This window comes from Talpa occidentalis, unplaced genomic scaffold (genome assembly GCF_014898055.3).
Source record: "Talpa occidentalis isolate TD23 unplaced genomic scaffold, MPIMG_talOcc4v2.1 talOcc4.15, whole genome shotgun sequence".
Classification (NCBI taxonomy): domain Eukaryota; kingdom Metazoa; phylum Chordata; class Mammalia; order Eulipotyphla; family Talpidae; genus Talpa; species Talpa occidentalis.
The window spans coordinates 49126902-49148786 of record NW_023601543.1 but is presented as its reverse complement, the minus strand read 5'-3'; the positions used below and the strand labels follow the sequence as shown (position 1 = coordinate 49148786).

General features: G+C 37.0%; 1 protein-coding gene and 1 pseudogene across 1 annotated transcript in view; both read left to right on the top strand.

The window, feature by feature from the left end:
* The window catches only part of AR (androgen receptor), a 225282-nt gene that overhangs the window by 118597 nt on the left and 84800 nt on the right, over positions 1-21885 (top strand). The window contains exon 2 of the mRNA XM_037512314.2: positions 12644-12795. Within this exon, the coding sequence (XP_037368211.2) occupies positions 12644-12795 (152 nt within the window). The remainder of the gene's footprint in view (positions 1-12643; positions 12796-21885) is intronic.
* Positions 10840-11309, top strand: LOC119246115 (ATP synthase F(0) complex subunit C2, mitochondrial-like; annotated as a pseudogene).

The following is a 21885-nucleotide window of genomic DNA, read 5'->3' as shown; positions in this document are numbered from 1 at the left end:
TTTTATAATCCTCTGTATATTTTTTGCAAATATTGATTTATGCACACAAGAACTGGGGTACAGGCCAGAGGTACAGGGGGTGGAGGATTCACCAGAGACAGATTGGGGAGCAGAACAGGCAGATTGACTGAAATACATTGGTGAGGAGAGCAGCGGGCAAGTCAGGAGAAGTCTGGTGTGCCATGTGGGTAACCTCCCTGGCTAAGATCTAACTCCTGTTGCAGTGTCTGCACATAGCGTCGTGGTGCTACATCTTAACCCCTTGTGTCAACAGGGAAGCCCCAATCCACTATATTTCTAAGATGCCAGTTTAAACTTCTCCTCTTTTTGATTGCACTTGTTAAGGGTTTTCTCTCTCTCTTTCTCTCTCTCTCTCTCTCTCTCTCTTTTATTTTTTTTTTCATGAGCCTTCATAGAGGTTTGCTTTTTTTTTTCCCTTCTTTTTCAGGGAATCAGCTGTTGGCTTCATTGATATTTGTGCTGACTTTCCCTGCCCTCTTTTATTATCCCTGTAATTTTATTATTTCTTTTCTTCTTATGGCATTTGGGTTCATTTGTTCTTCTGTTTCTAGTTCCTTAAATTGTAAAGTTAGCTTATTTATTTGAGATTTTTTTGATTCATTATGTATGCTTGTATTTCTGCAACCCCCATTTTAGTACTGTTTTTGCTTTATCCTGTAGATTCTGCTAGCTCATGTCTTCATTTCTCTTTGTCTCCAGGTATTTAAATTTCTCTTTTATTTTCTCATCCCAGTAGTCATTCACTAGCATTTGGTTTAGGCTTCAGATGTTTGAGTTTTCCCTACTTTTTGGTGGTTTATTTCAATTTTGATACCATTGTAATCAAAGATACAATTTCTGTCTTCAAACATTTATTGACACTTTTGTTATGGACCAACATGTGATCTACCCTTAAGAATATTGCATATGCACTTGAAAAGAATGTGGACTCAGCCTTGGAGTAAAGGCCCCTGCAAATGTTCATTTAGTCCATCCATTTTAATTCCTGAATATAGTCTCATGTTTCCTTGTTGGTTTTGGTTTTTCTGTCTGGTTGATCTATTCATTGATATAAGCAGGGGGTACTTAAGTCTCCTGTTACTGTTGTATTACTTTCTGTGTCTGTTTTTAGATTTGTTAATAGTAGTTACACACACACACACACACACACACACACATATAAGTTAAACACACACATGCACACACACAAACACATATATATGTGTATATATATATATATATATATATATATATATATATTCCTTCAATTCATGCTTGTAAATTCTATAGAATAAATTGCAGATGAAAATAGGCAGGTTCAGGAGCAAGAGAAAGTAGTCTGTGTCTGCTGTAACTTGCCTCTTCCTTATAATGACAAAGGATAACTGGGAAGGTACTGTGGCAGACACCATATGAACACTTTGCAAAATGGAAGAAGGTTGTTCATCAGGTTCAACATTTTATCTATGTTTATCTAACAATGAACAGTCCACTGATTTGATTTTGCCTAGTTCAAAATAATGCCAAGTATGACACATTTTTCCCTTATATTTTATTCTGGATTACATTTTGCTCAACTGTTTCTTATATACATAAATAAATATTTTTAAAAATAAATATAATTTAGAAAGAGTAAGTTAAGAGTATACTAAGCATTTTTTTTTTCTTCTGAGGACAGAGGAAAAAATAATCTGAGGGATTTATGTTAGATTTGATGAAAAATCTGTGGCCAGGATGTGAGAGTAATGTAAGCAGATTAGTATTGTGACATCTTTGGTATTCTTTAAAGAGAAAGTTTCATTTATCTGGTGCAGCTTAACAGTGTCCTAATTTAGGTCTCAAAGATTTCTCAGGGTCCACCTTGGCTTTCAATTAAGACGGTATTTGAAGACAAGTCTATTTTGTTACTTAAGAGTAAGAGAAGAAGGAAAGTTGACTAGAAAGTGCTGAGGCTAAACATTGGAAATTTACCAATGAAGGCCATATCATGGATGGAGCCAGACAGATACATGTTTTAAAAATTATAAACATATAAGCATTCTGGAAGAAGATTCTACCATCTACCAATTCATGGCATGAGTATGTCCTGTTTAGAGGATTCAAAGAATCGTTTTATGGAACAGATTATACCTTCTTGGACTGAATCCTGAATTTTGAGATAATGTGTCAAACAGGACAGATAGTTGGGGCAGGTTGAATTTATTCCAGAAAAATGAATGACAATATAAGTAAAATCACTGGAGAGTGAAACAGGAGGCTTAGACTGGAGAACTGAAACAGATTGATGCCACTTGAAGGAAAAAGTTGTGGAAGTGGTGAGATGAAGGGGTAGAAATAGGCCTTAAATTCCAAGCCAGTGCTGTGAATTTATATCTTGTAGGCCAAGTGATTTCAGTGCCTTCTCAAAAAGATCACTTGAACATTTAATAAAATAACATATCCTCAGGTATCCCCTGTACCTTTATGTCCAGGTATTACCTGTATTTTTAGATTCAGAAGATTCTGGGTTAAGTAGGAGTGAGATCAGATCTCTGTATTGTGCATTAGTACCTTACGGAATTCTGTTGCATCTATGAATTAGGCCACTTCTACAAAGATGGGAAGTTATTGAAAAACTCTTAAATAGAGGAGTTATAGAAACAGATGTTTTAAATAGTATTCCCCTGCAATCCACCATAATTTATGGATTGGAAAGGATCAGACAGGAAACAATTAGAACTATTATTTAATAGCTACATATATTTTGAAAGTAAAGGCTTGCATGTATGTATGTGTGGGGAGAATCTTCAGGCAGTATAATTAACAGATATAAGTCACTGATAGTAGGTGGAATAAGTTAAAGAAGTGTGTTAGATTAAATCAAGGATAACTCTTGCTTTTCTGTGATGAGTCATTGAGAAGATTGTCAAACACTTTGAATAAGTATACTCCAATAGTTTATCTTGGATTCAGGATTTCTTGAGTTCAAATCTTGGCAGCCATCAGTTACTATTAGTGGATCTTCAGCAGAATGGTTAAGGTTTCTGGACCTCAGTTCTTTCTTCCATAAAATGGTGATAATAGCAAATATATCCATCATTTGTTGTCAAGATTTAATAAGGTTAAGGTATGCAGGGTGTAGTAAAGTAGTTGGGAAATATAGTAACTGGAACAAATAAGTACTCAGTAAATATTAAGCATTATTATTGTGCTATATGTCATGATATGTATCACTTTGAGATGGGGTATGGGAATTTTATTCTTTACCAAGACCCCTCTAACCACAATCAAAAAAAAAAAAATACTACGGAGCAGGGTACTTTTCCAAAGTGTCAAGTAAATATCTGGCTATCTTTTGCCTTGTGTCAGACCTCTCTTTTTGTATGTGTAAGAGAGCAGGGTAGTAAGATCTATTGCTGGTCAATATTTCAATGTGTTTTCCTCGCTCCCATACATCCTTTAGGCAAACATAAAATGTCTAATCTTGTAGGTTTATTTATTTATTTTTTGGTCTGAACTTGGAAACTTATCAGCATTTCATTGCTACCCTTGTTGTGTCTGTTTACGTGGTGCTGTCTTTCTTCTTTGAGATTCTGAAGCCTTCACACTCTTTGGATGAACATTTCTCACATTTCTTTAATCTACTCTGTGCTTTTCTTCCCTCAAAAATCACAAAAGTGTTTTACAGATAAGGTTGAGGTATTTTTAGATAATTAATACGATTTTCATGAAAGATGATAGTGGTCGCAGCTTATCTGTTTAACTAGTAATGTCTGACAGAAGTGGAGGAAGCATGCTATGCTGTATGGTTCACTGGACTCAGATTTTTCTGGACTTTAGCCTCAAAGGGATTTTATGGGTAGAATGAGGAAAATGGCAAAAAGTGACCATTCATTCTAAGTGTGCCAAGTCTTTTCCCATGTGTTATCAAATGCATTTTTATAAAGCTGCTTTGAGGCTGGTATATAATTTTCACCAATTTGTAGATAAGCAAGCTGTAGGGAGACTGTGTCTCATGATTAGTGACAGTAGTAGTGAGATTCAGACCCAAGCCTCACTTCTCTCAAAGTCTTTGCTTTTTCCACTTGTGACAATGCAACTTACTAGAAAATGCCTTTAAATCTGAGCTTCAGGGGCCTCCCTGGTGGAGCAAGGCGTTAAGCACCACACTGTGAAGCAATCCCCAGTCTCTGCAGCATGGGTTTGATCCCCAGCCTGCCAGGGAGAATGGCACATGACACAGCAAGCCTCTCCTGTCTCGCCCGCTGCTCCCCTCAGCAGTGTATTTCAGTCATTCTGTCTGTTCTGTTCCCCTCTCTCTCTCTGGTGAATTCTCTCACCCCCACATCTCTGGCCTCTACCCCAGCTCTTATATGCATAAATAAATAAATCTTTAAAAAAAATCTGAGCTTCAGGGACCTCCCTCATAGCACAAGGGGTTAATTACAGCACTGTGAAGCAATCCACAGCCTCTGCAGCACTCGTTTGATCCCCAGAAGGCCAGGGAGCAACCCACATGGGGAAACAGAACTCTCTTGTCTCACACGCTGCTCCCCTCAGCAGTGTGTTTTGGTCAGTCTGCCTGTTCTGCTCCCCACTCTTTCTCTGGTGAATCCTCTCACCCCCACACCTCGGGCCTGTACCTGAGCTCTTGTGTGCATAAATAAATAAATCTCTAAAAAATAAATAAATCTGAGCTTCATTTGCCTCATCTATATAATGCAATCAGTATACTTTGCTTCTTATGACAAGAAATCTCCTGAGACCACATTTAGAATAGCAGATGTTATTGCCATCTTTGAGTTCTTAATTTGTTTTAAATGCCTCTCAAACTACCCATGATATAGTAGGGCATTCAATATTTCCTAATTTCTGTCTATCAAAATGGTAGTTGAATAGCGGTTGAGATTCATTTTTGGTGGCTGCTGTACCTTTTAATCACCATCTTTTTAAAGTATACTGGGGTATAGCTGAATGAATGATAATAGTCACTTTACAGATTTTCATTGTTGACTGTTGCCGATTCTAAGCTCTCAGAGAACACAGTGTGACTAAAAGTATTGTTCTACAACAGAAGAAATATAACCACTGGGCTCTAGTCACAGGACTACTTCTGAAAACCTGCTTCTTCTGGTCAATTCTGTACCCTTCCTGAACCCAAAATTTTCTTCCAGGAGTGTAAGAGAGTTTGATTAGACAGATGGGTTTAGACTTGATTAGATATTAAAATTATATTGGAAACTTTGAAAAAAAATGGATGCCCAGCTACCACCCTGTTTAAATTAAATTAGAATTGGGAGGATTAGAAAAGATATTCATATGCTAAGAAAACTCCCCAGGTGATTTTACTGTAATTGAAGCAGGGAAACACTGGAATAAATGATCTCTGAGGACTATCTAGCCATAAGAGTCAACAAGAGGCAATGTCATATAGAATAGTAGACAAAAAAATAAGTTTTGGAGTTAGCACACATGCATTCAGATATTGACTCTGCTATTCCACTAGCTATGTAATCTTGAAAAAAAAAAAAAAAAAAAGGTCAATGTCCCTTTCCTCTGGCTCTTCACTGTAGAATGGCAATATACTACATACAGCACAATAATAGTTTTGGGGATTAAGCACCTTCAATAGTGCTTAGCACACAGTAAGTCATTTGTAGTTATTTTGGTATCAGTAAGTCAAATGGAAAATGTGAGGAAAATATCGGCCCAGTAAGATTTAACAGGTAAATTAAAAGTTTTCTCATTTCCTGTTTCCTTGGCATGGATTCCAGAAACAAAGAATGTGGAAACAACTCCACCCTCAGATTTGATGACACTGCACCAAGAAATCTGGCTAGTTCACTATGGTTGGCTAGACTGTGATAACTAGGGACCCATTGAAAAGATTTTGGCTCACAGAATATAGCAGATGCAGCTTGGGAAATTCAAGGACATCGTTGTAATAAGGATTCATCTGTTCAGTTCCATTTCTGAAAATAATTCCAGGATAAAAGGATAGCTTTGTCATTTTGGTGTGGCACAATGATACAAACAATATTGCTACCACCCCTCCAGCTGTCTTGGCATGTTTGTCAGTGATGTAAACTATAAGAAAGTGGAAATCACCAGTAGGGCTTTAACTGCCTTATACACAGTGGCAAGTAAATTTTCTATTGAACTTTGTATATTATGTAAAACAGTCCTTCCATGTTAGGTTTAAGACTTGAGTATGCATTAGTCTTGGGAATTTCCATCTGATATATTTCAGAGTAAGTGTTTGACAAGTATATAAAACACTTAGTTTAGTATGGTTGGTAATAGTATTCAGTGCATGGTAAGCATTACTCCTTAGTCCTTCTAGGCAAAATACACAGTTTTCTTTTCCTATAATAATAGCTATCTTGGCTCCTCTTACAGCACTTCTCTTGCTATTCTTTGCATTAAATACTATTTCTCCACATGTATTAGCTCAAAATGATTTCATGAAAACTCCTTGAAGACAGCACTATATATTTTTTTTATCTTTTTTTTAAAGATTTATTTGCTTATTCACACAAGAACCGGGGTGCAGGCCAGATGTGCGGGAAGGTGAGAGGATTCACCAGAGATGGAGCGGGGAACATAACAGGCAGACTGACAAAGTACACTGCTGAGGGGAGCAGCGGACACAACAGGAGAGGTCTGCGGTGCCATGTGGGACCCTCACTGGCTGGCCGGGATCGAACCAGAGCTGCAGAGGCTGCTGACAGCTTCATAGCATGGCACTCAACCACCTGCGCCACCAGGGAAGGCCCTATATTTTTTTTATCTTTACATATCTGTAATTTGAAAGAACTAGAACTGTCCTTTCATAATCTATGAATGGTATGAATTATTGAAAAAGTGAATGAATGAATGAATGAATGAAGAATATGGAAGCTCCGTTTCCTCCCTTTTTGTTGCTTGGTATGCATTGGTGTGTGTGTGTGAGAGAGTGTGATTTTTGCATGAAGTAAATGTAACTTGACTTGGGAGGGAGGGCTTAAAGAATGGTAAAATAAAACTGCCGTACATCTATCATTCCATAATAAAAGGAACAAACACACTAGCAAACATTGTGGAAATCAACTTTTCCAAAACTCTGCGAAGAAAACAAATGTTTGCAAAAACCTGAAGAGAATTTTTTCAAGAAAAATGGCTATATGTTTTCTGGCCACAATGGTAATAATTATAAATCAATAACAAGAACTAAATTTGGGAAATTCACAAAAATGTATAATTAGACAACATACCCCTAAATAGATAGTGAGTCTCAGTAGAAATGGCATAAGAGATGACAAAATATTTGAGATGCATTAAAATGAAAATATAGCAAAAATACCTATGATATACAGATAAGCTAAAGTAGTACTTACAGGGGAATTCATACCTATAAATGCCTATTGCTATAGTCAAAATGTTTGTGTCCCCATTCCCTTAACATTCACATGTTGAAATCCTTATGCCTAATGTAATAGGTGGGGGGCCTTCAGGAGGTACTTAGGTTATGAGGCTGACACCTTCATGATCAGATAGTGCTTTCATAAGAAAATCTGAGAGAGCTTGTTTTTCCTTCTACCAGTTACAATAGGAAGTCTGAAACACAAAAGGAATGAAGATGAATAAAGATTTGAGTGGGAGTAAATGAAAAAGAATATAAAAAAAAAAATAGAATCCATGAACTCAAATGTTCTTTAAAGGATGAACAAAAGTGACAAACCATTAGAATCAGAGAAAAAGTTAGAAGACTTGCATTACAAAATTTTAAGAAAATATTAGCAGGGAACACTACAAACAAGTATACCAAAAAATAACTTAACCTAGATGACATGGAAAAATGCCCTGAAAGAAACTAACGACACTCAGTAATGAAAAATTAGAAACAATGAAATGTCCCATAGTAGTAAAAGAGGTTTTCTATGGAAATTTCTCCAAAGAAGATACACAACTGAAAAATGCTGAATACCATTAGTCATTAAAACATGCAAATCAAGACCAAAATTAATTACGATATCATACCTACTAAAATGACTGTATTTTTGGTAAAAATGGAAAATGGTGCAGCCACTTTAAAACAGACTGGAAATTTCTTAAAATGTCATTTGAACGCCACCCTGGTGGCATAAGGGGTTAAGCACTGCACTATGAAGCAATCCGTAGCCTCTGCAGCAGGAGTTCGATCCCTGGCCAGGGAGCAACCCACATGATGCAACAGATTTCTCCTGACTTGCTCGCTGCTCCCCTCAGCAGTGTACTTCAGTCAGTCTGCCTGTTCTGTTCCCCTCTCTGTCATTGGTGAATCCTCTCACCCCCCCCACACACCTCTGGCCTGTACCCCAGCTCTTGTATGCATAAATAAATAAATCTTAAAAAAAGTTGTCATTTGACCTAACAATTCTATTCCAAGATACATAACCAAAAGAAATGAAAATGTGTGTCCACACAAAATACGTGTACACAAATATTTATTGCAGCATCATTCATAATGGCCAAAAAGTGGGAGCAACTCAAATACCATCGATGAATAGATAAGGAAAATGCAGCATAGTCATGCAATGGAATATTACAGAACAGTAACAGCAAATGGAGAAATGATACAATGTGGATGAATCTTTAGAACATGCTAAGTGTAAGAAGCAAGTCACAAAAGATTGTATTGTATGATTCCATTTATATTAAAGGTCCATAAAGAGCAAATCTTTAGAGACAGAAAAGGAACTCCTGTTGCCAGGGTCTGGAAGGAAGAGGAAATAGGAAGTCACTATAATGAGAATGGGGTTTCTTTTGGGGGTAATAAATATGTTCTAAAATTAGCTTATGGTAAAAATAAATAAATAAAATTAGTTTATGGTAATAGATGTGAACATGCAAAGTGGGTGAATTGTATGGTATGTTAATTAATTATCAATAAATCTGTTTAAAATAACCCAATTAAATTACAGCCAGGCTATAATATAAGTATTATATGACCTTGTTAATTTTAGAATAGTGGGAGACTATTTGGGGGGATGTGGGAAGATCTAAACCCAGGTATGAATTCTGGCTTTGCTACTTTATACCTGTACTGCTTCCCTCAGCAGTGTATTTCGTCAGTCTGCCTGTTCTGTTCCCTGCTCTGGCTCTGGTGAATCTTCTCACCCTCCCGCACCTCTGACTGTACCCAGTTCTTATATAAATAAATAAATAAATATTAAAAAAAAAAAACTAAACCCAAGGATACACTAGAAATCTGACTGCAGAATTGAGGCTACCAGAAGGGAAGACGGGGATGGTGAGTAAAAGGGGAAGGGAACCCAATGGACTGTGGTGGAGGATTATGGGTGCTTTTGGTGGTCGGTGTGGTGTGGTAACATATATCTGAACAGGTGTGAACCTATTCCACAAAATCAGACAGTGTTGTAAACCAATATTACCTCAATAAAAAGGATAAAATAAAAAATAAGTTATTTCCAAAAAGATCTCTTGTTTACTCATCTATATTTATTTTGCAATCATTTATTAATACTGTCATTATCTTCATGATCTCATGTACCCATATGTATGTTTATACACTTCAAAAGTCATTCCTCTCTTTGAAGTACTTTCTCATCTATAGCAATTTACATTCTGATTTATCATTTTACAATTGATGTATCATTTTACAGTTCTTTTTTTCCTATATTTCTTTTCTATTTGACAATAAGTTGCTTAGGGGCAAGGATAATATACTGATCATCATTATATCCCCATCACCTAGCTCTGTGACTTATACATAAGGCCGTGTGCTGGAATTGAGTTGAATCAATCTATCTAATGTCAACCTTCAGTCTTATAACATGGTTAGTCATTGGTGATGAATCTACACTATGGAGTCAGACTTACTTAGGATGGAATCATGATATTTCCACCTACTCGATGAGTAATCTTGAGTAAGTTTACTTAATTTTCTGAAGTATAAGTTTCCTCTCCTACAACATATATAATAAATAGCAGGGTCATTGGGAAGAATAAATGAGATGATGTATATGAAATGACCTGGCACATAGCATGCCTTAATACATGTTCTGATTTTATTTGAACTATTAGTGTTAGTTACAAATGTCAAAAAAGTGAGGAGAGGATGAAGACATTTGCAGAATACCCTGTCTACATCTTTTTGTATCACGAATGAAGATGAGAACACAAATTTTACTCAAGAACATTTTCACGCACAACATTGATTTTCTTAGTCTTTGACCCATTTGTATATTGGAAGCAAGTTATTTTCCTGTGAAACTTGTCACCTTGCTAGTATTGGTTTGTGGACTCCTGTAAACTTAACAGTTAAGGCAAGAAAAGGAAAGATTGTAAGCAAAAAAGATACACCACTATAGCTAGCTCTACTAGGTTTGCATGTTAGCAGCAATTTTTGAATATGTTCTGTTGTACGTGGGGCTTTAATGAAGGTTAATATTTGTGTCTTACAGATAAAGTTCTAGTTAGGTATAGCCTCAGTGAAAGTTTTCTTTTGCTCCTGCCCTCATGAATGATAACTAGGAGTTGAGGGAAGACTATACTTTTAAGCTTTTTTTTTTTTTCCCCAGATTCTGATGACTGGGCTAAGCATGATAACCAGAGCCATGGTAGAAAGTGGCAGGGAGAAAATAGAGTAACTGAAACTGCTGAATGTGTAGTGAGATAGTCTTGTTCTTGGTATCAAATAGTTATGGACTTCTCTCTGAGCTGACTTTCATTTAATATAATAATGTAAAAGCAAATTTGTTTCACAGAATAGTTTTGAAGTGCTGAAATCAACAAACACAGCAAACAGGTTACCATTTTGCTTTTCTTTTCTTTCCTTTCTTAATAAAGAAGTACTTGTAAAATACTGTGGCACTCTGTCTTCTCTGCACTGGGAGCAGTTCTTTGGTACCATCTCCTCATTCTCTGAAAATATATCCCTACACCACGTTTGTCTCCATCTCCTCCTTGATCAGGAACACCTTTCAGCTTCTGAGTAGATCACTGTCTACTCTGTTGCTGAAATAATCGGGCACTGACAGATGAGAGCTTTTGCAGCTTGGCAGCCCTTCATCTGCTGACCTCACTTATTCCTAGCCACAGTTTTCAAACCAGTGCCCTTCCAAGGGACATTGACACCACAGCCAAGTTCATTGGGACTGGAGCTGCCATAGTAGGGGTGGCTGGTTCTGGGGCTGGGATTGGGAGTGTGTTTTTTAGCCTCATCATTGGTATGCCAGGAAACCTTCTCTGAAGTACAGTTCTCCTATGACATACTGGGCTTTGCCCTCTAGGAGGCCTTGGGGCTCTTTTGCATGATGGTGGCTTTTCTCATCCCATGCACCATGTGAAGAAGCCGTCTCTGCCTCCCATTCTTTCTTGCATGTCTCCTCTGCTTTGTGCTTTTCCCTGTACCTCACAGGCAGCCTGGGGAATGTGGTTGGCTCAGTGTTTGACAGGGAAGACAAATACCATATTTTTAAGATATATATATATGCATATAATATATTTTATATCTATAGTATATATTATATAACACATATAAATGGCATCTTTCCTGTGGATGAGAGTGAATATTGTTTACCTGAGACAGATTAACTAAGAACATCACTTAAATTTTGCTTAATGCTTAGACATGGCATGTAGGTCAGAAAAAAAAAAAAGTTGATCTTTGGGTAGTAAGAACCATATTCCATTTGTTTAAACTTAATTTAATTAGAATGGAGAATGAGAATTTCTATTCCATTAAAGGTTTACGATTTACTTTCTAGCCTATCTTCTTGAAATATACCTGGAAAGACTCAGGTGCAGAACTTCTTAGAGCTAGGCACTTAGACAATGTGATCTCTGAATTTCCATCCTAGACCAAAAAAACCTATGAGTATTTTAATGGCCAGTTGTTGAAATGGTAGCCTGAGAAATGTCTAGCATCACTGTGAATCATTTTTTTTCAACAACAGCATGGGGATTTGGCTACTTCTGCTACTACTTTATGTTTTAGAATGGTGGGGAGAATATTTTGTGACTTATAGATACACCTAAGAAAAATGAGAGAATGGAAAAATACAGTTGAAGAAGACTAGTATGATAATACTAATCATGGTCCCTTACTTATGTATTCATTTCAGATGCTTTTTAATCCATTGGGCAGATTTATATTGCCACTTACAACAGTAGTAGCTCCTTAGATGGTTTACATTATCCTTATTTTCCAGATGATGTTGAGGCTCAGAAAACAAGAGCAAAGCACATAAAACTGCCTTGATATTTGGTCACTTTGATCATAGACCTCCCTTTGGGTAAGGTAAGATCATAGGTTTAGGTTCATTTAATTGCTCTGAATTTGTTACTTGACCACTACCTTATGATAGATACCTTAACTTCAAGTTTCTGTCTTTGCCCTTCCTTATGTAGACTTAGCATGTGAGATTGGCTGATCTCAGATAACTTTTATAATCACTTAACAGAACCCCAAAATGCTCTGTCTCTGTCCACATGACAGGAAATCTTGCAAACATCATCCCTAGAAGAATTTCGAGGAATATTTTACTTCACACTGACTCCATTAAGCAATGAATAATAGTAATTTACATATGTAGTATACTCCTAAAAACCTCAAACTTCTACCTTCCTATTTCTGCCAACCACTGACATTTGTTGCATTGTTTCTCTTTTGTCTTTTCAGTTTGGAGACTGCCAGGGACCATGTTCTTCCTATTGACTACTACTTTCCACCTCAGAAAACCTGCCTGATTTGTGGGGATGAAGCTTCTGGCTGTCACTATGGAGCTCTCACTTGTGGAAGTTGCAAAGTCTTCTTTAAAAGAGCAGCTGAAGGTAAAGATTCAACTTCTGGTTTTCTTTCTTCTTTAATCTCCAGAGAGATACATCAGTCTTCTAAAGCCCAGAATTTTGACATATCAGGGACATGTTCACATGAAAATGCCCTCTCAAAGAACCTAAGAGCCTAAAGAAGGAAGTTTCCATGCTGGCTCGACCCATGCCTTAAGCAATATTCTTGTACAGGCAACACAGACAATGAAGGTGGTCCCAGCTGGTGCTTGGAGCTTGGCCAATCTTAGGAATGAAAGAAAAATTATTAATGATTTATAAAGATTTAATTTCCTTCTTGTTGTGTTCCACTCTGCTGCCTAGTGAGGAAAAAACTTCCCTTATTACAGAGGTTTATAGTGGGTAAATCCCAACTAAGTCCTCAGTCTGTAATCTTTAGTAAATATAAGACTATTCATTAGTGAAGTATTCCTGGCCTCTGCCCCAAAAAAGAAGAGTTCTGGCTATTCGGCAGACCATTAGTCTATGCACCTGCTCCCTCCTGTTGCTGCTTTCTTGGGACATCTTTGCATTAATAGCTGCTAGGTAGATGAGGACCCAAAGTGATGAAACACTTTTATACTCCTTTCCAGAGGCAAGTCCTTATGACTCATCTTTTGGATCAGAACCATAAGCTAAAATGTAGCTTATACTTTGATAAGTGTGCTCAAGAACAACTCAGGTTTCCTCAGCACCTCTCTCCTGAAGGGCTCAGCTTACATCCTGAAGCGGCACTCCCTTTTCCAGACCCCATATATATATACTATTGCTTTTTTCCTTTGAAGACAGAACCATTGAATTAAGTCTCTTATTCATCCACTTCACTCCCTACACTGTACTAAGAGCTTCAAGATGCTCTGCTCTGCTGGCAGACCCAGTTGCCACCCCTGCCCCCACTTTCCACTAAGTAAGTACTTCCTTTAACAAGTTTTCTCCTTCCATTTCACTGGTTTAGAGATGTTGAGTTCCAAATCAGAAACCAATCAGACTTTATGTTATTTTCACAGACCCTGAGGACAGTCTTAAAGGTGTCAGGCTTTTACCAGGAATGTGATAATACCCAGAGAGGGAATGGCAGAGGCACTACAGCATTCTCAGCAACTTGCAAAAGGAAAACATGTCTGTCCTTTGATTGGTCTCTTCACTGATACCTAACTATAATTGTGATTTTTTTTCCATCATTTTGGCCAGATGGTAGGAAACCTATGAAACAGAAAACTGCTATTTCATTTTCTTCTTCTTCCCAAAGCAACAGGGAATACCCAGTATTTAGTACTACTGAAAACATGTTGAATATTCCACCTATACCACTGAATGGCTCATTGCTACTCTTATGTTTGGCTACTATGAGGTCCACAACCCCAAGTTTAGGCCTAGGAAGTTTGGAAAAAGACCCAGAGAACAGTGACTTATTTTCTTAAGAGTACTAAAGGAGAATAGTTTAGGAAATTATATTAGGAACAGTTACAAGGACTTCAGATCATCCTAACTTCCCCAATGAGAAACTGTTTTCCCCATACCTCATCATCCATTAGGTCCCACCTGTCGAACAAAGAATGAACCAGAGCATTAATTTAAAAGTACCATTGTGTCAGCAAGCCCAGGCACCATAGCAGTAGCAGCCGTATCAGATGGGACAAAGAGTCTGAGTAAACAAGCTTACAAGCAAATTTAAGAGATTATATTGTATTGGATGTTGTCTCTGGGTTTTATAAATCTCTGTCACAAAATTCTTGTTTTCAGAAACCAAGGAAAATGATCAATAGTACTGTATAAAGGAAGATTATTTGTGGTCATTACATATTCCACATGGAGACTTTCTGTAGAAGTTAGAACTGAAGGAGGAAGGTGGGTTGAAGGGGAATTTCGTGAGATTGTCTGGGAGGAGTGCTACTTTGATGTGTGTCTTTGGCTATTTGAGAACAAGGAAGAGAGGAGATCAGGAAGGTTAATCACTCATCTTATAGAACGACAAGATCTCAAATTACTCCAGATCCTAGTATCACTTAAGTTAAGGAAACTTGGTTCTGTGCTATTTCCTTTGGAAAAAAAAAAAAAAAAAAAAAAACCATGAGCATCAATGAACTCAAGGACCAAGTGTTCTTGACTGTTTAAAACAGGAAAAATTACCATTGAATTTCTTGCAAAGCCTCTTGGTTCCTTTGCAATATGGACCTCAAGTTCCAATTCTGACCCATTTGAAGGACAGTGGAAGGTGGATTTAAAATAAAAGAACAAAAAATTTACTGGTGTGTTCTTTCCTCCATCTGTAAATCTTGGTGGTTGGAGTTTACTGCCATTATTATCTTTATTTACAGGTGGGGGAATGTCTTATTACCCATAGAGAACATTTAGTGATTTTTTTTTCAATTTTTACAATGTGTATTTATCATCTAAATGTTGATTCTGAATCTGCCTTGTCAAAACCGAGAATTCTACCTGTATTGGAGATACAGGTTTCTCATTGTTTGTCATTGCCAGTCAACTAAGACTGAGTATTCAGAGTGTTGATTACCACTTTATTCATGGTTTCTGAAATCTCTGGACTGGGCACAGGTACAAGATCTAAAAGCCTGGCACGTCAGACAGAAATCCACTTCTAGTTTTGGTAGATCATAAAGCATGAGATTTAAATGCTGACAGTGGTTCAGCACTCAGCACTGACAGTGGCTAAATTGTAATCTAGCGAGTTTTTTCTATTGAGGAAGAAGAAGAGAGAGCCCGGCATACTGGAAGGTTGGTGTGAGAGTGAAGCTAGTGAAGGAAGGAACTGCAGATTTTGAGATAAAAGATAATGGGGCCAAATCACTAAAATCAGTTTGATGAAAACTTTGTGAAAGTGTGTTTGTGTGTGTATGTGTGAATACAGTTGAGGGCATGATCTGTGGGTTAGAAACAGACATGAGATTGTTGGGTGGGCTAAGGAAGGACGTGACAGGAAGGCATGTTGAATACTAACGGGTCAGAAAGTCAAAGTAAGGTGATGGCCATAAGCAGGGGTAGGGACTCAAAGGAGTTTTTATTGTTAGTCTTGGATAAGAAATTTACCCCTTTAGAACTCAGTTTTCCCTGTCTGTAAAACATGGCAGTTAAACCAGATAATTTGAAAGTACCCTTATAGCTTACCACATTTTGTAACAATTCTACAAATTACTAATAGCATTGCTACTTTTTCAGCAAACATGCACATCTTGATCTGTATGCACTTATGGTTTTGCCTTCATACAAGGTGATGAATCATAGCTCCCATTCTCTTAAAAATCAGTGTTCAGCTGAGAGAATGCACTGTGGATGGCCTGGGTTAAAACTCAAGACTCTCCCTTCGGTATTGTCACCACAGCTGGATAACTTCCTTTTTTTCCCTTTTTCTGGTCAGGATAATCAGGATATGAATCCATTCCCATCTCTATCTCATCATGTTTCAAAGAGGGTTAATTAATTCATCATGGGCGTTATGTACTCAAGAATTTACTATTTTCCAGACATTTTCTAGTAAAACATTGGAGATTGTACATCCATTTGTTTTGTACACATGGAGCGCTGTTTGGTACACATCATAAAATTGAAACTATAGTTTACATTCTGAACTCAAAGAATTACACCATTCTCACTGGATGTTTACAATATGTCCCAAGTTAGTATTCTTGGCAAGTTTTATATAAGTATGGCTTTGATTCTCTCTCTTGCCTCAGGTTTTTGTGAGGGAAGAAATGTAAGTGAACCCTCACTGAACTCTTTGTCCTTTAAATCCAGTCTTTCCCACCTCAGCTCATGTGGAACTGAATGTTACTTCTTGTTTGGAAACTTTCAGAGTTTTTGGTGCATATCAGTGTACTCTTCACTCCCTGACTTTTTGAGTAACATTTCCCATGGGCAAGTTAACTATGCTAGGAGGATCTGCTAACAGTTTCAACAGTCTTGCTCAGGTATCTTTTGCCAAGGTGTTAACCTGACTGCATGTTTCCTAGAGACATTTTCACAAAGCTCCTCTTGTCTTATTATCTGTCTCTAGTTTTCTTAACTGTCATAGCCGATATTACATCAGGTGTTGGCGAACATTTTATGTAAAATCTCAAGTAGTAAATATTTTAGGTTTTCTTGACCACTCAACCCTGCATTTGTAGCATGAAAGCAGCCCTAGAAAATACATAAATTAATGGGTGTGGCTGTGTACCATTAAAAATAAGTGGGGGTTGAAATTTGAATTTCATTTAGCTATCATATAATACTGAATACTATTTTCATTTCTTTCAACCATTTAAAATCTAAAAATCATTCTTAGTTCTTGAGCCCCCCACACATACACAAACAAACAAGTGGCACAGTGGACTTGATTCATGTACTGTAATTTGTTAACACCTGCTTTACCTGGTTGCTCTTGTGCTTGCAAATCTGCATAGTAAATTTCACTCTCTCAGGTCTTCCCATAAATTAGTAAATCTCCAAATTATCTAATTTTAAACATTCTTCTGAATTGGCCTGTCAACTTGCATGCCTTGCTTGTCTACAATGCCTGATCCGATAGCATCTCATTTTTTGCTTTTTCTGTTAAACAAGAGAAAAATAAGTATACCTACAAGTCCTAGAAGAGTATATTTTTTTAAAATAAATTTTATTTTTATATTCCCCACACAATTGCAACCCCCTTATTTTGACCCCAATCACTCCTCTCCCCACCCCCAACCCCCCATAGAGTGTCTCTGGTTCATAGTTTTTTGTTGATTTTGATTTTCACTTTCTTATAGTTATTCATTTTCCTGGTCCCTTATTTAAGTTTTCTAGATTCCTGCTATGAGTGAGACCATCTGGTATTTTTCTTTTTCTTTCTGGCTTATTTTGCTGAGCATGATCCCTTCCAGCTCCTTCCATATTGCTGCAAATTGCATGTTTTTATCTTTTTTGAATGCTGAGTAATATTCCATGGTGTATATGTACCACATTCTTTATCCAGTCATCTATTTTTGGGCATTTGGTGTTTCCAAAGCTTAGCTATTGTAAACAGTGCTGCTATAAACATAGGGTGCAGGTGCTCTTTGGAATTGATGTTTCTGTGTCCTTTGGGTAAATACCTAGGAGTGGAATTGCTGGATCATATGGAAGCTCTATGTTGAGTAGGTCCAGAAATCTCCACACAGCTCTCCATATGGTTGTTTGACCAGTTTGCACTCCCACCAGCAGTGCAGGAGAGTTCCTTTTTCTCCACACCCTCGCCAACATTTGTTTTTGCTAGTTTTTTTGATATGTGCCATTCTCACTGGTGTAAGATGGTATCTCATGGTAGTTTTGGTTTGCATTTCCCTGATTACAAGTGATGTTGAAAATTTTTTCATATGCCTGTTGGACAGTACCCATAGTGGGAACTGAAAATATTTCACATATTTTTGGGACATTGTATGGTAAATATTTAGAGAACTATGAAACATATATGAATGAAATTTTAGGGAGTGCCATATTCTCCAGATGGTAAAGAGAGAGACTTTGGAAAGTATTTGGTACTAAGTGTTATGAAAAGACCCTTTGCCTCATAGAAAGTAGGGCCAGGCATCTATGTGAATCTTTTTTACAAATTTACCCATAGTTCTTTGTCTTTGCTGGCTTACTTTGGAGCAACCACATAACAAGACTAAAGTATAAAACTGAAGAATAATTTAACTTTGTAACTCATTGCAGTTGATGTCTATCTAAATATTTTGTAGTGTCTAGTTTGGGAGCCTTGTCAAAAATAATTACCGCTCATTGGTGCCCTGTTCCTCTCTATTTATGACATGCAAATTTTAGAAGCGGTTATTAACAAGAAGTTGCTATGTCCGTTGCAAGATCTTCTGAATCTATTTCCTCCTTATACCTTGCCTTGCCTATTCATAATGTTATATATTTTTTTATTTTTATTTATCTTTTATTATTTGTTTTAATTTTATATGTTTTTACATCATTTTTTTTTATTTTTTGCACAATGTATGCATTTTCATCTTGGTCATAGTCCTCATACAATTCACAACGCCCCTTATTTTGATCATATTCCCTCCCCTACCACCCCGTAGTGTGTCTCTGGTTTATAGTTGCTTGTTGATTTTGATTTTTACTTTATTATAATTAGTCTTCTTCCTGGTCCCTTATTTCGGTTTTCTAAATTCCTGCTATGACTGAGACCATCCAGTATTTTTCTTTTTCTTTCTGGCTTATTCCATTGAGCATGATCCTTTCCAGCTCCATCCATGTTGCTGCAAATTGCATGATTTATCTTTTTGATTCCTGAGTAATATTCCATTGTGTATATGTACCACATCTTCTTGATGAAGTCATCTTTTCTTGGACATTTGGGTTGTTTCCATAAGTTAGCTATTGTAAATGGTACTGCTATAAACATAAGGGTACAGGTGCCCTTTTGAATTAATGATTCTGTGTCCTTTGGGTAAATACCTAGGAGTGGAATTGTTGGATCGTATGGAAGCTCTGTCTTTAGCAAGTTGAGGAATCTCTACACAGCTTTCTATAGTGGTTGGACCATTTTGCCCTCCCACCAGCAGTGCAGGAGAGTTCATTTTTCTCCACATCCTCGTGAACATTTGTTATTCCTAGATTTTTTTCTTTTTAATATGTGCCATTCTCACTGGTGTGAGATGGTATCTCATTGTAGTTTTGAGATGCATTTCCCTGATTACAAGTGATGTTGGACATTTTTCATATGCCTGTTGGCCATTTGCATTTCCTCTTTCAAGGAGTTCCTATTTAACTCTTCTGCCTATTTTTTGACTGGATTATTTACTTTGATTTTGTTGAGTCTCATCAGCTCTTTGTAGATTTTTGTGATCAGCCCTTTATCATTAGTGTTGTGTGCAAAAATTTTCTCCCAATTGGTTGGGTGTTTCTATGTTTTAGTTACTGTCTCTTTGACTGTGCAGACAATTTAATATGATGTAATGCCAGCTGTTTATCTTTGCCTTCACTGTCACTGCTTCGGGTTATATTTCTTTAAAGATGTTGCTGAGGTGTATGTCATGTAGTGTTTCACCTATATTTCCTTCTATATATTTCATGGCTTCAGATCTTATGTCTAGTTTCTGCATCCATTTTGAGTGGTTTTTGTTCATGGTGTGAGGTAGCATTCAAGCTTCATTATTTTGCATGTAGCGACACTGTTTTCCCAGTACCATTTATTGAACAAACTTCCTTTGCTCCGTTGCATATTCTTTTCTCCTTTGTCAAAGATTAGATGACCATAAATCTGTGGGTTTATTTCTGGATATTCTATTCAGTTCCATTGGTCTGTGTGTCTGTTCTTGTTCCAATACCATGCAGTTTTGTTATTATCACTTTGTAATACAGTTGAAGTGTTGGAGTGTGATGCCTCCATTCCCTTTTTTTATTTAAATATTTTATTATATATAAATCTTACATCTTTTTTCATCTTTGCACAATGTATGCATTTTTGGTTTGGTTATTACTCCCATTACAATTGCACCTCCCCCCATATTTGACTTTAGTCCTTTACCCACCCATCCCTCCCCCGCCCCTAGTGTGTCTCTGGTTATATTGCTTGTTGATTTTTATTTTTACTTGTATTGATTAGTCTTTTTCCTGTTCTCTATTTAGGTTTTCTAAATTCCTGCTATGAGTGAGACCATCCGTATTTTCTTTTTCTTTTGACTTATTTTGCTGAGCAAACCCTTCTAGCTCCATCCATGTTCTGCAAACTGCATGGGTTTATCTTTTTTGATTGCTGAGTAATATTCCATGGTGTATATGTACCACACCTTCTTGATCCAGTCATCTATTTTTGAGGCATTTGGGTTGCTTCCTTAGCTAAGCTATTATAAATAGTGCTGCAGTAAACATAGGGGTGCATGTTCTCCTTGGAATTACTGTTTCTGTGTCATTTGGGTAAATGCCTAGGAGTGGAATTACTGGATCATATGGAAGCTCTATGTTTTATAGTTCAAGAAATCTCCACACAGCTCTCCGTAGTGGTTGGACCAGTTTGCACTCCCACCAGCAGTGCAGGAGAGTTCCTTTTTCTCCACAACTTCCCCAACATTTCTTGTTGTAGTTTTTTTAATATGTGCCATTCTCACTGGTGTGTGAGATGGTATCTCATGGTAGTTTGATTTGCATTTCCCTGATTACAAGTGATGTTAACATTTTTTCATATGTCTGTTGGCCATTTGCATTTCCTATTTGGAAGAAGTTTCTTTAGCTCTTCTGCCCATTTTTTGACTGGATTATTTCTTTTTTTGTTGAGTCTCATCATCTCTTTGTAGATTTTGTCATCAGTCCTTTATCATCAGTGTTGTGTGCAAAAATTTTCTTCCAGTCGGTGGGTTTTCTCGTTGTTTTGGTTATTGTTTCTTTTGCTGTGCAGAAGCTCTTTAATTTGATGTAGTCCCAGTTGTTTATTTTTGCCTTCACTATCACTGCTTTGGTATGTGTCTGTAAAGATGTCTTTGAGGTGCATGTCATGTAGTGTGTCGCCTATATTTTCTTCTATGTATTTTATGGTTTCGGTCTTATGTCTAGTTCTTTATCCATTTTGAGTTGGTTTTTCTACATGGTGTGAGGAGGTTGTCAAGCTTCATTCTTTTGCATGTAGATACCCAGTTTTCCCAGCACCATTTATTGAACAAATTTCTTTGCTCCAGTGCATATCCTTTGCTCCTTTGTCAAATATTAGTTGACCATAAATCTGTGGGTTTATTTCTGGATTTTCTGTTTGATTCCATTTGTCTGTGTGTCTGTTCTTTTTCCAATACCATGCTGTTTTGATGAATATGGCTTTGTACTATAGTCTGAAGTCTGGGAGTGTGATGCCTCCATTCCGTTCTTTCTTTCAGAAGAGCTTTGGCTATTCGGGATTTTTGGTGATTACATATGAATTTCATTAACAATTGTTCTATTTCTTTGAAGAATGTCATTTAAATTTTCATTGGAATAGCATTGAATCTGTATATTGTTTTGTAAGATGGCCATTTTGATGATGATAATTTTTCCAATCCATGATCAGAGGATGTCTTTCCATTTCTTTGTGTCTTCTTCTATTTCTTTTTACAGTGTTTTATAGTTTTCTTTGTTTAGGTCCTTTACCTGTTTTGTTAGATTTAT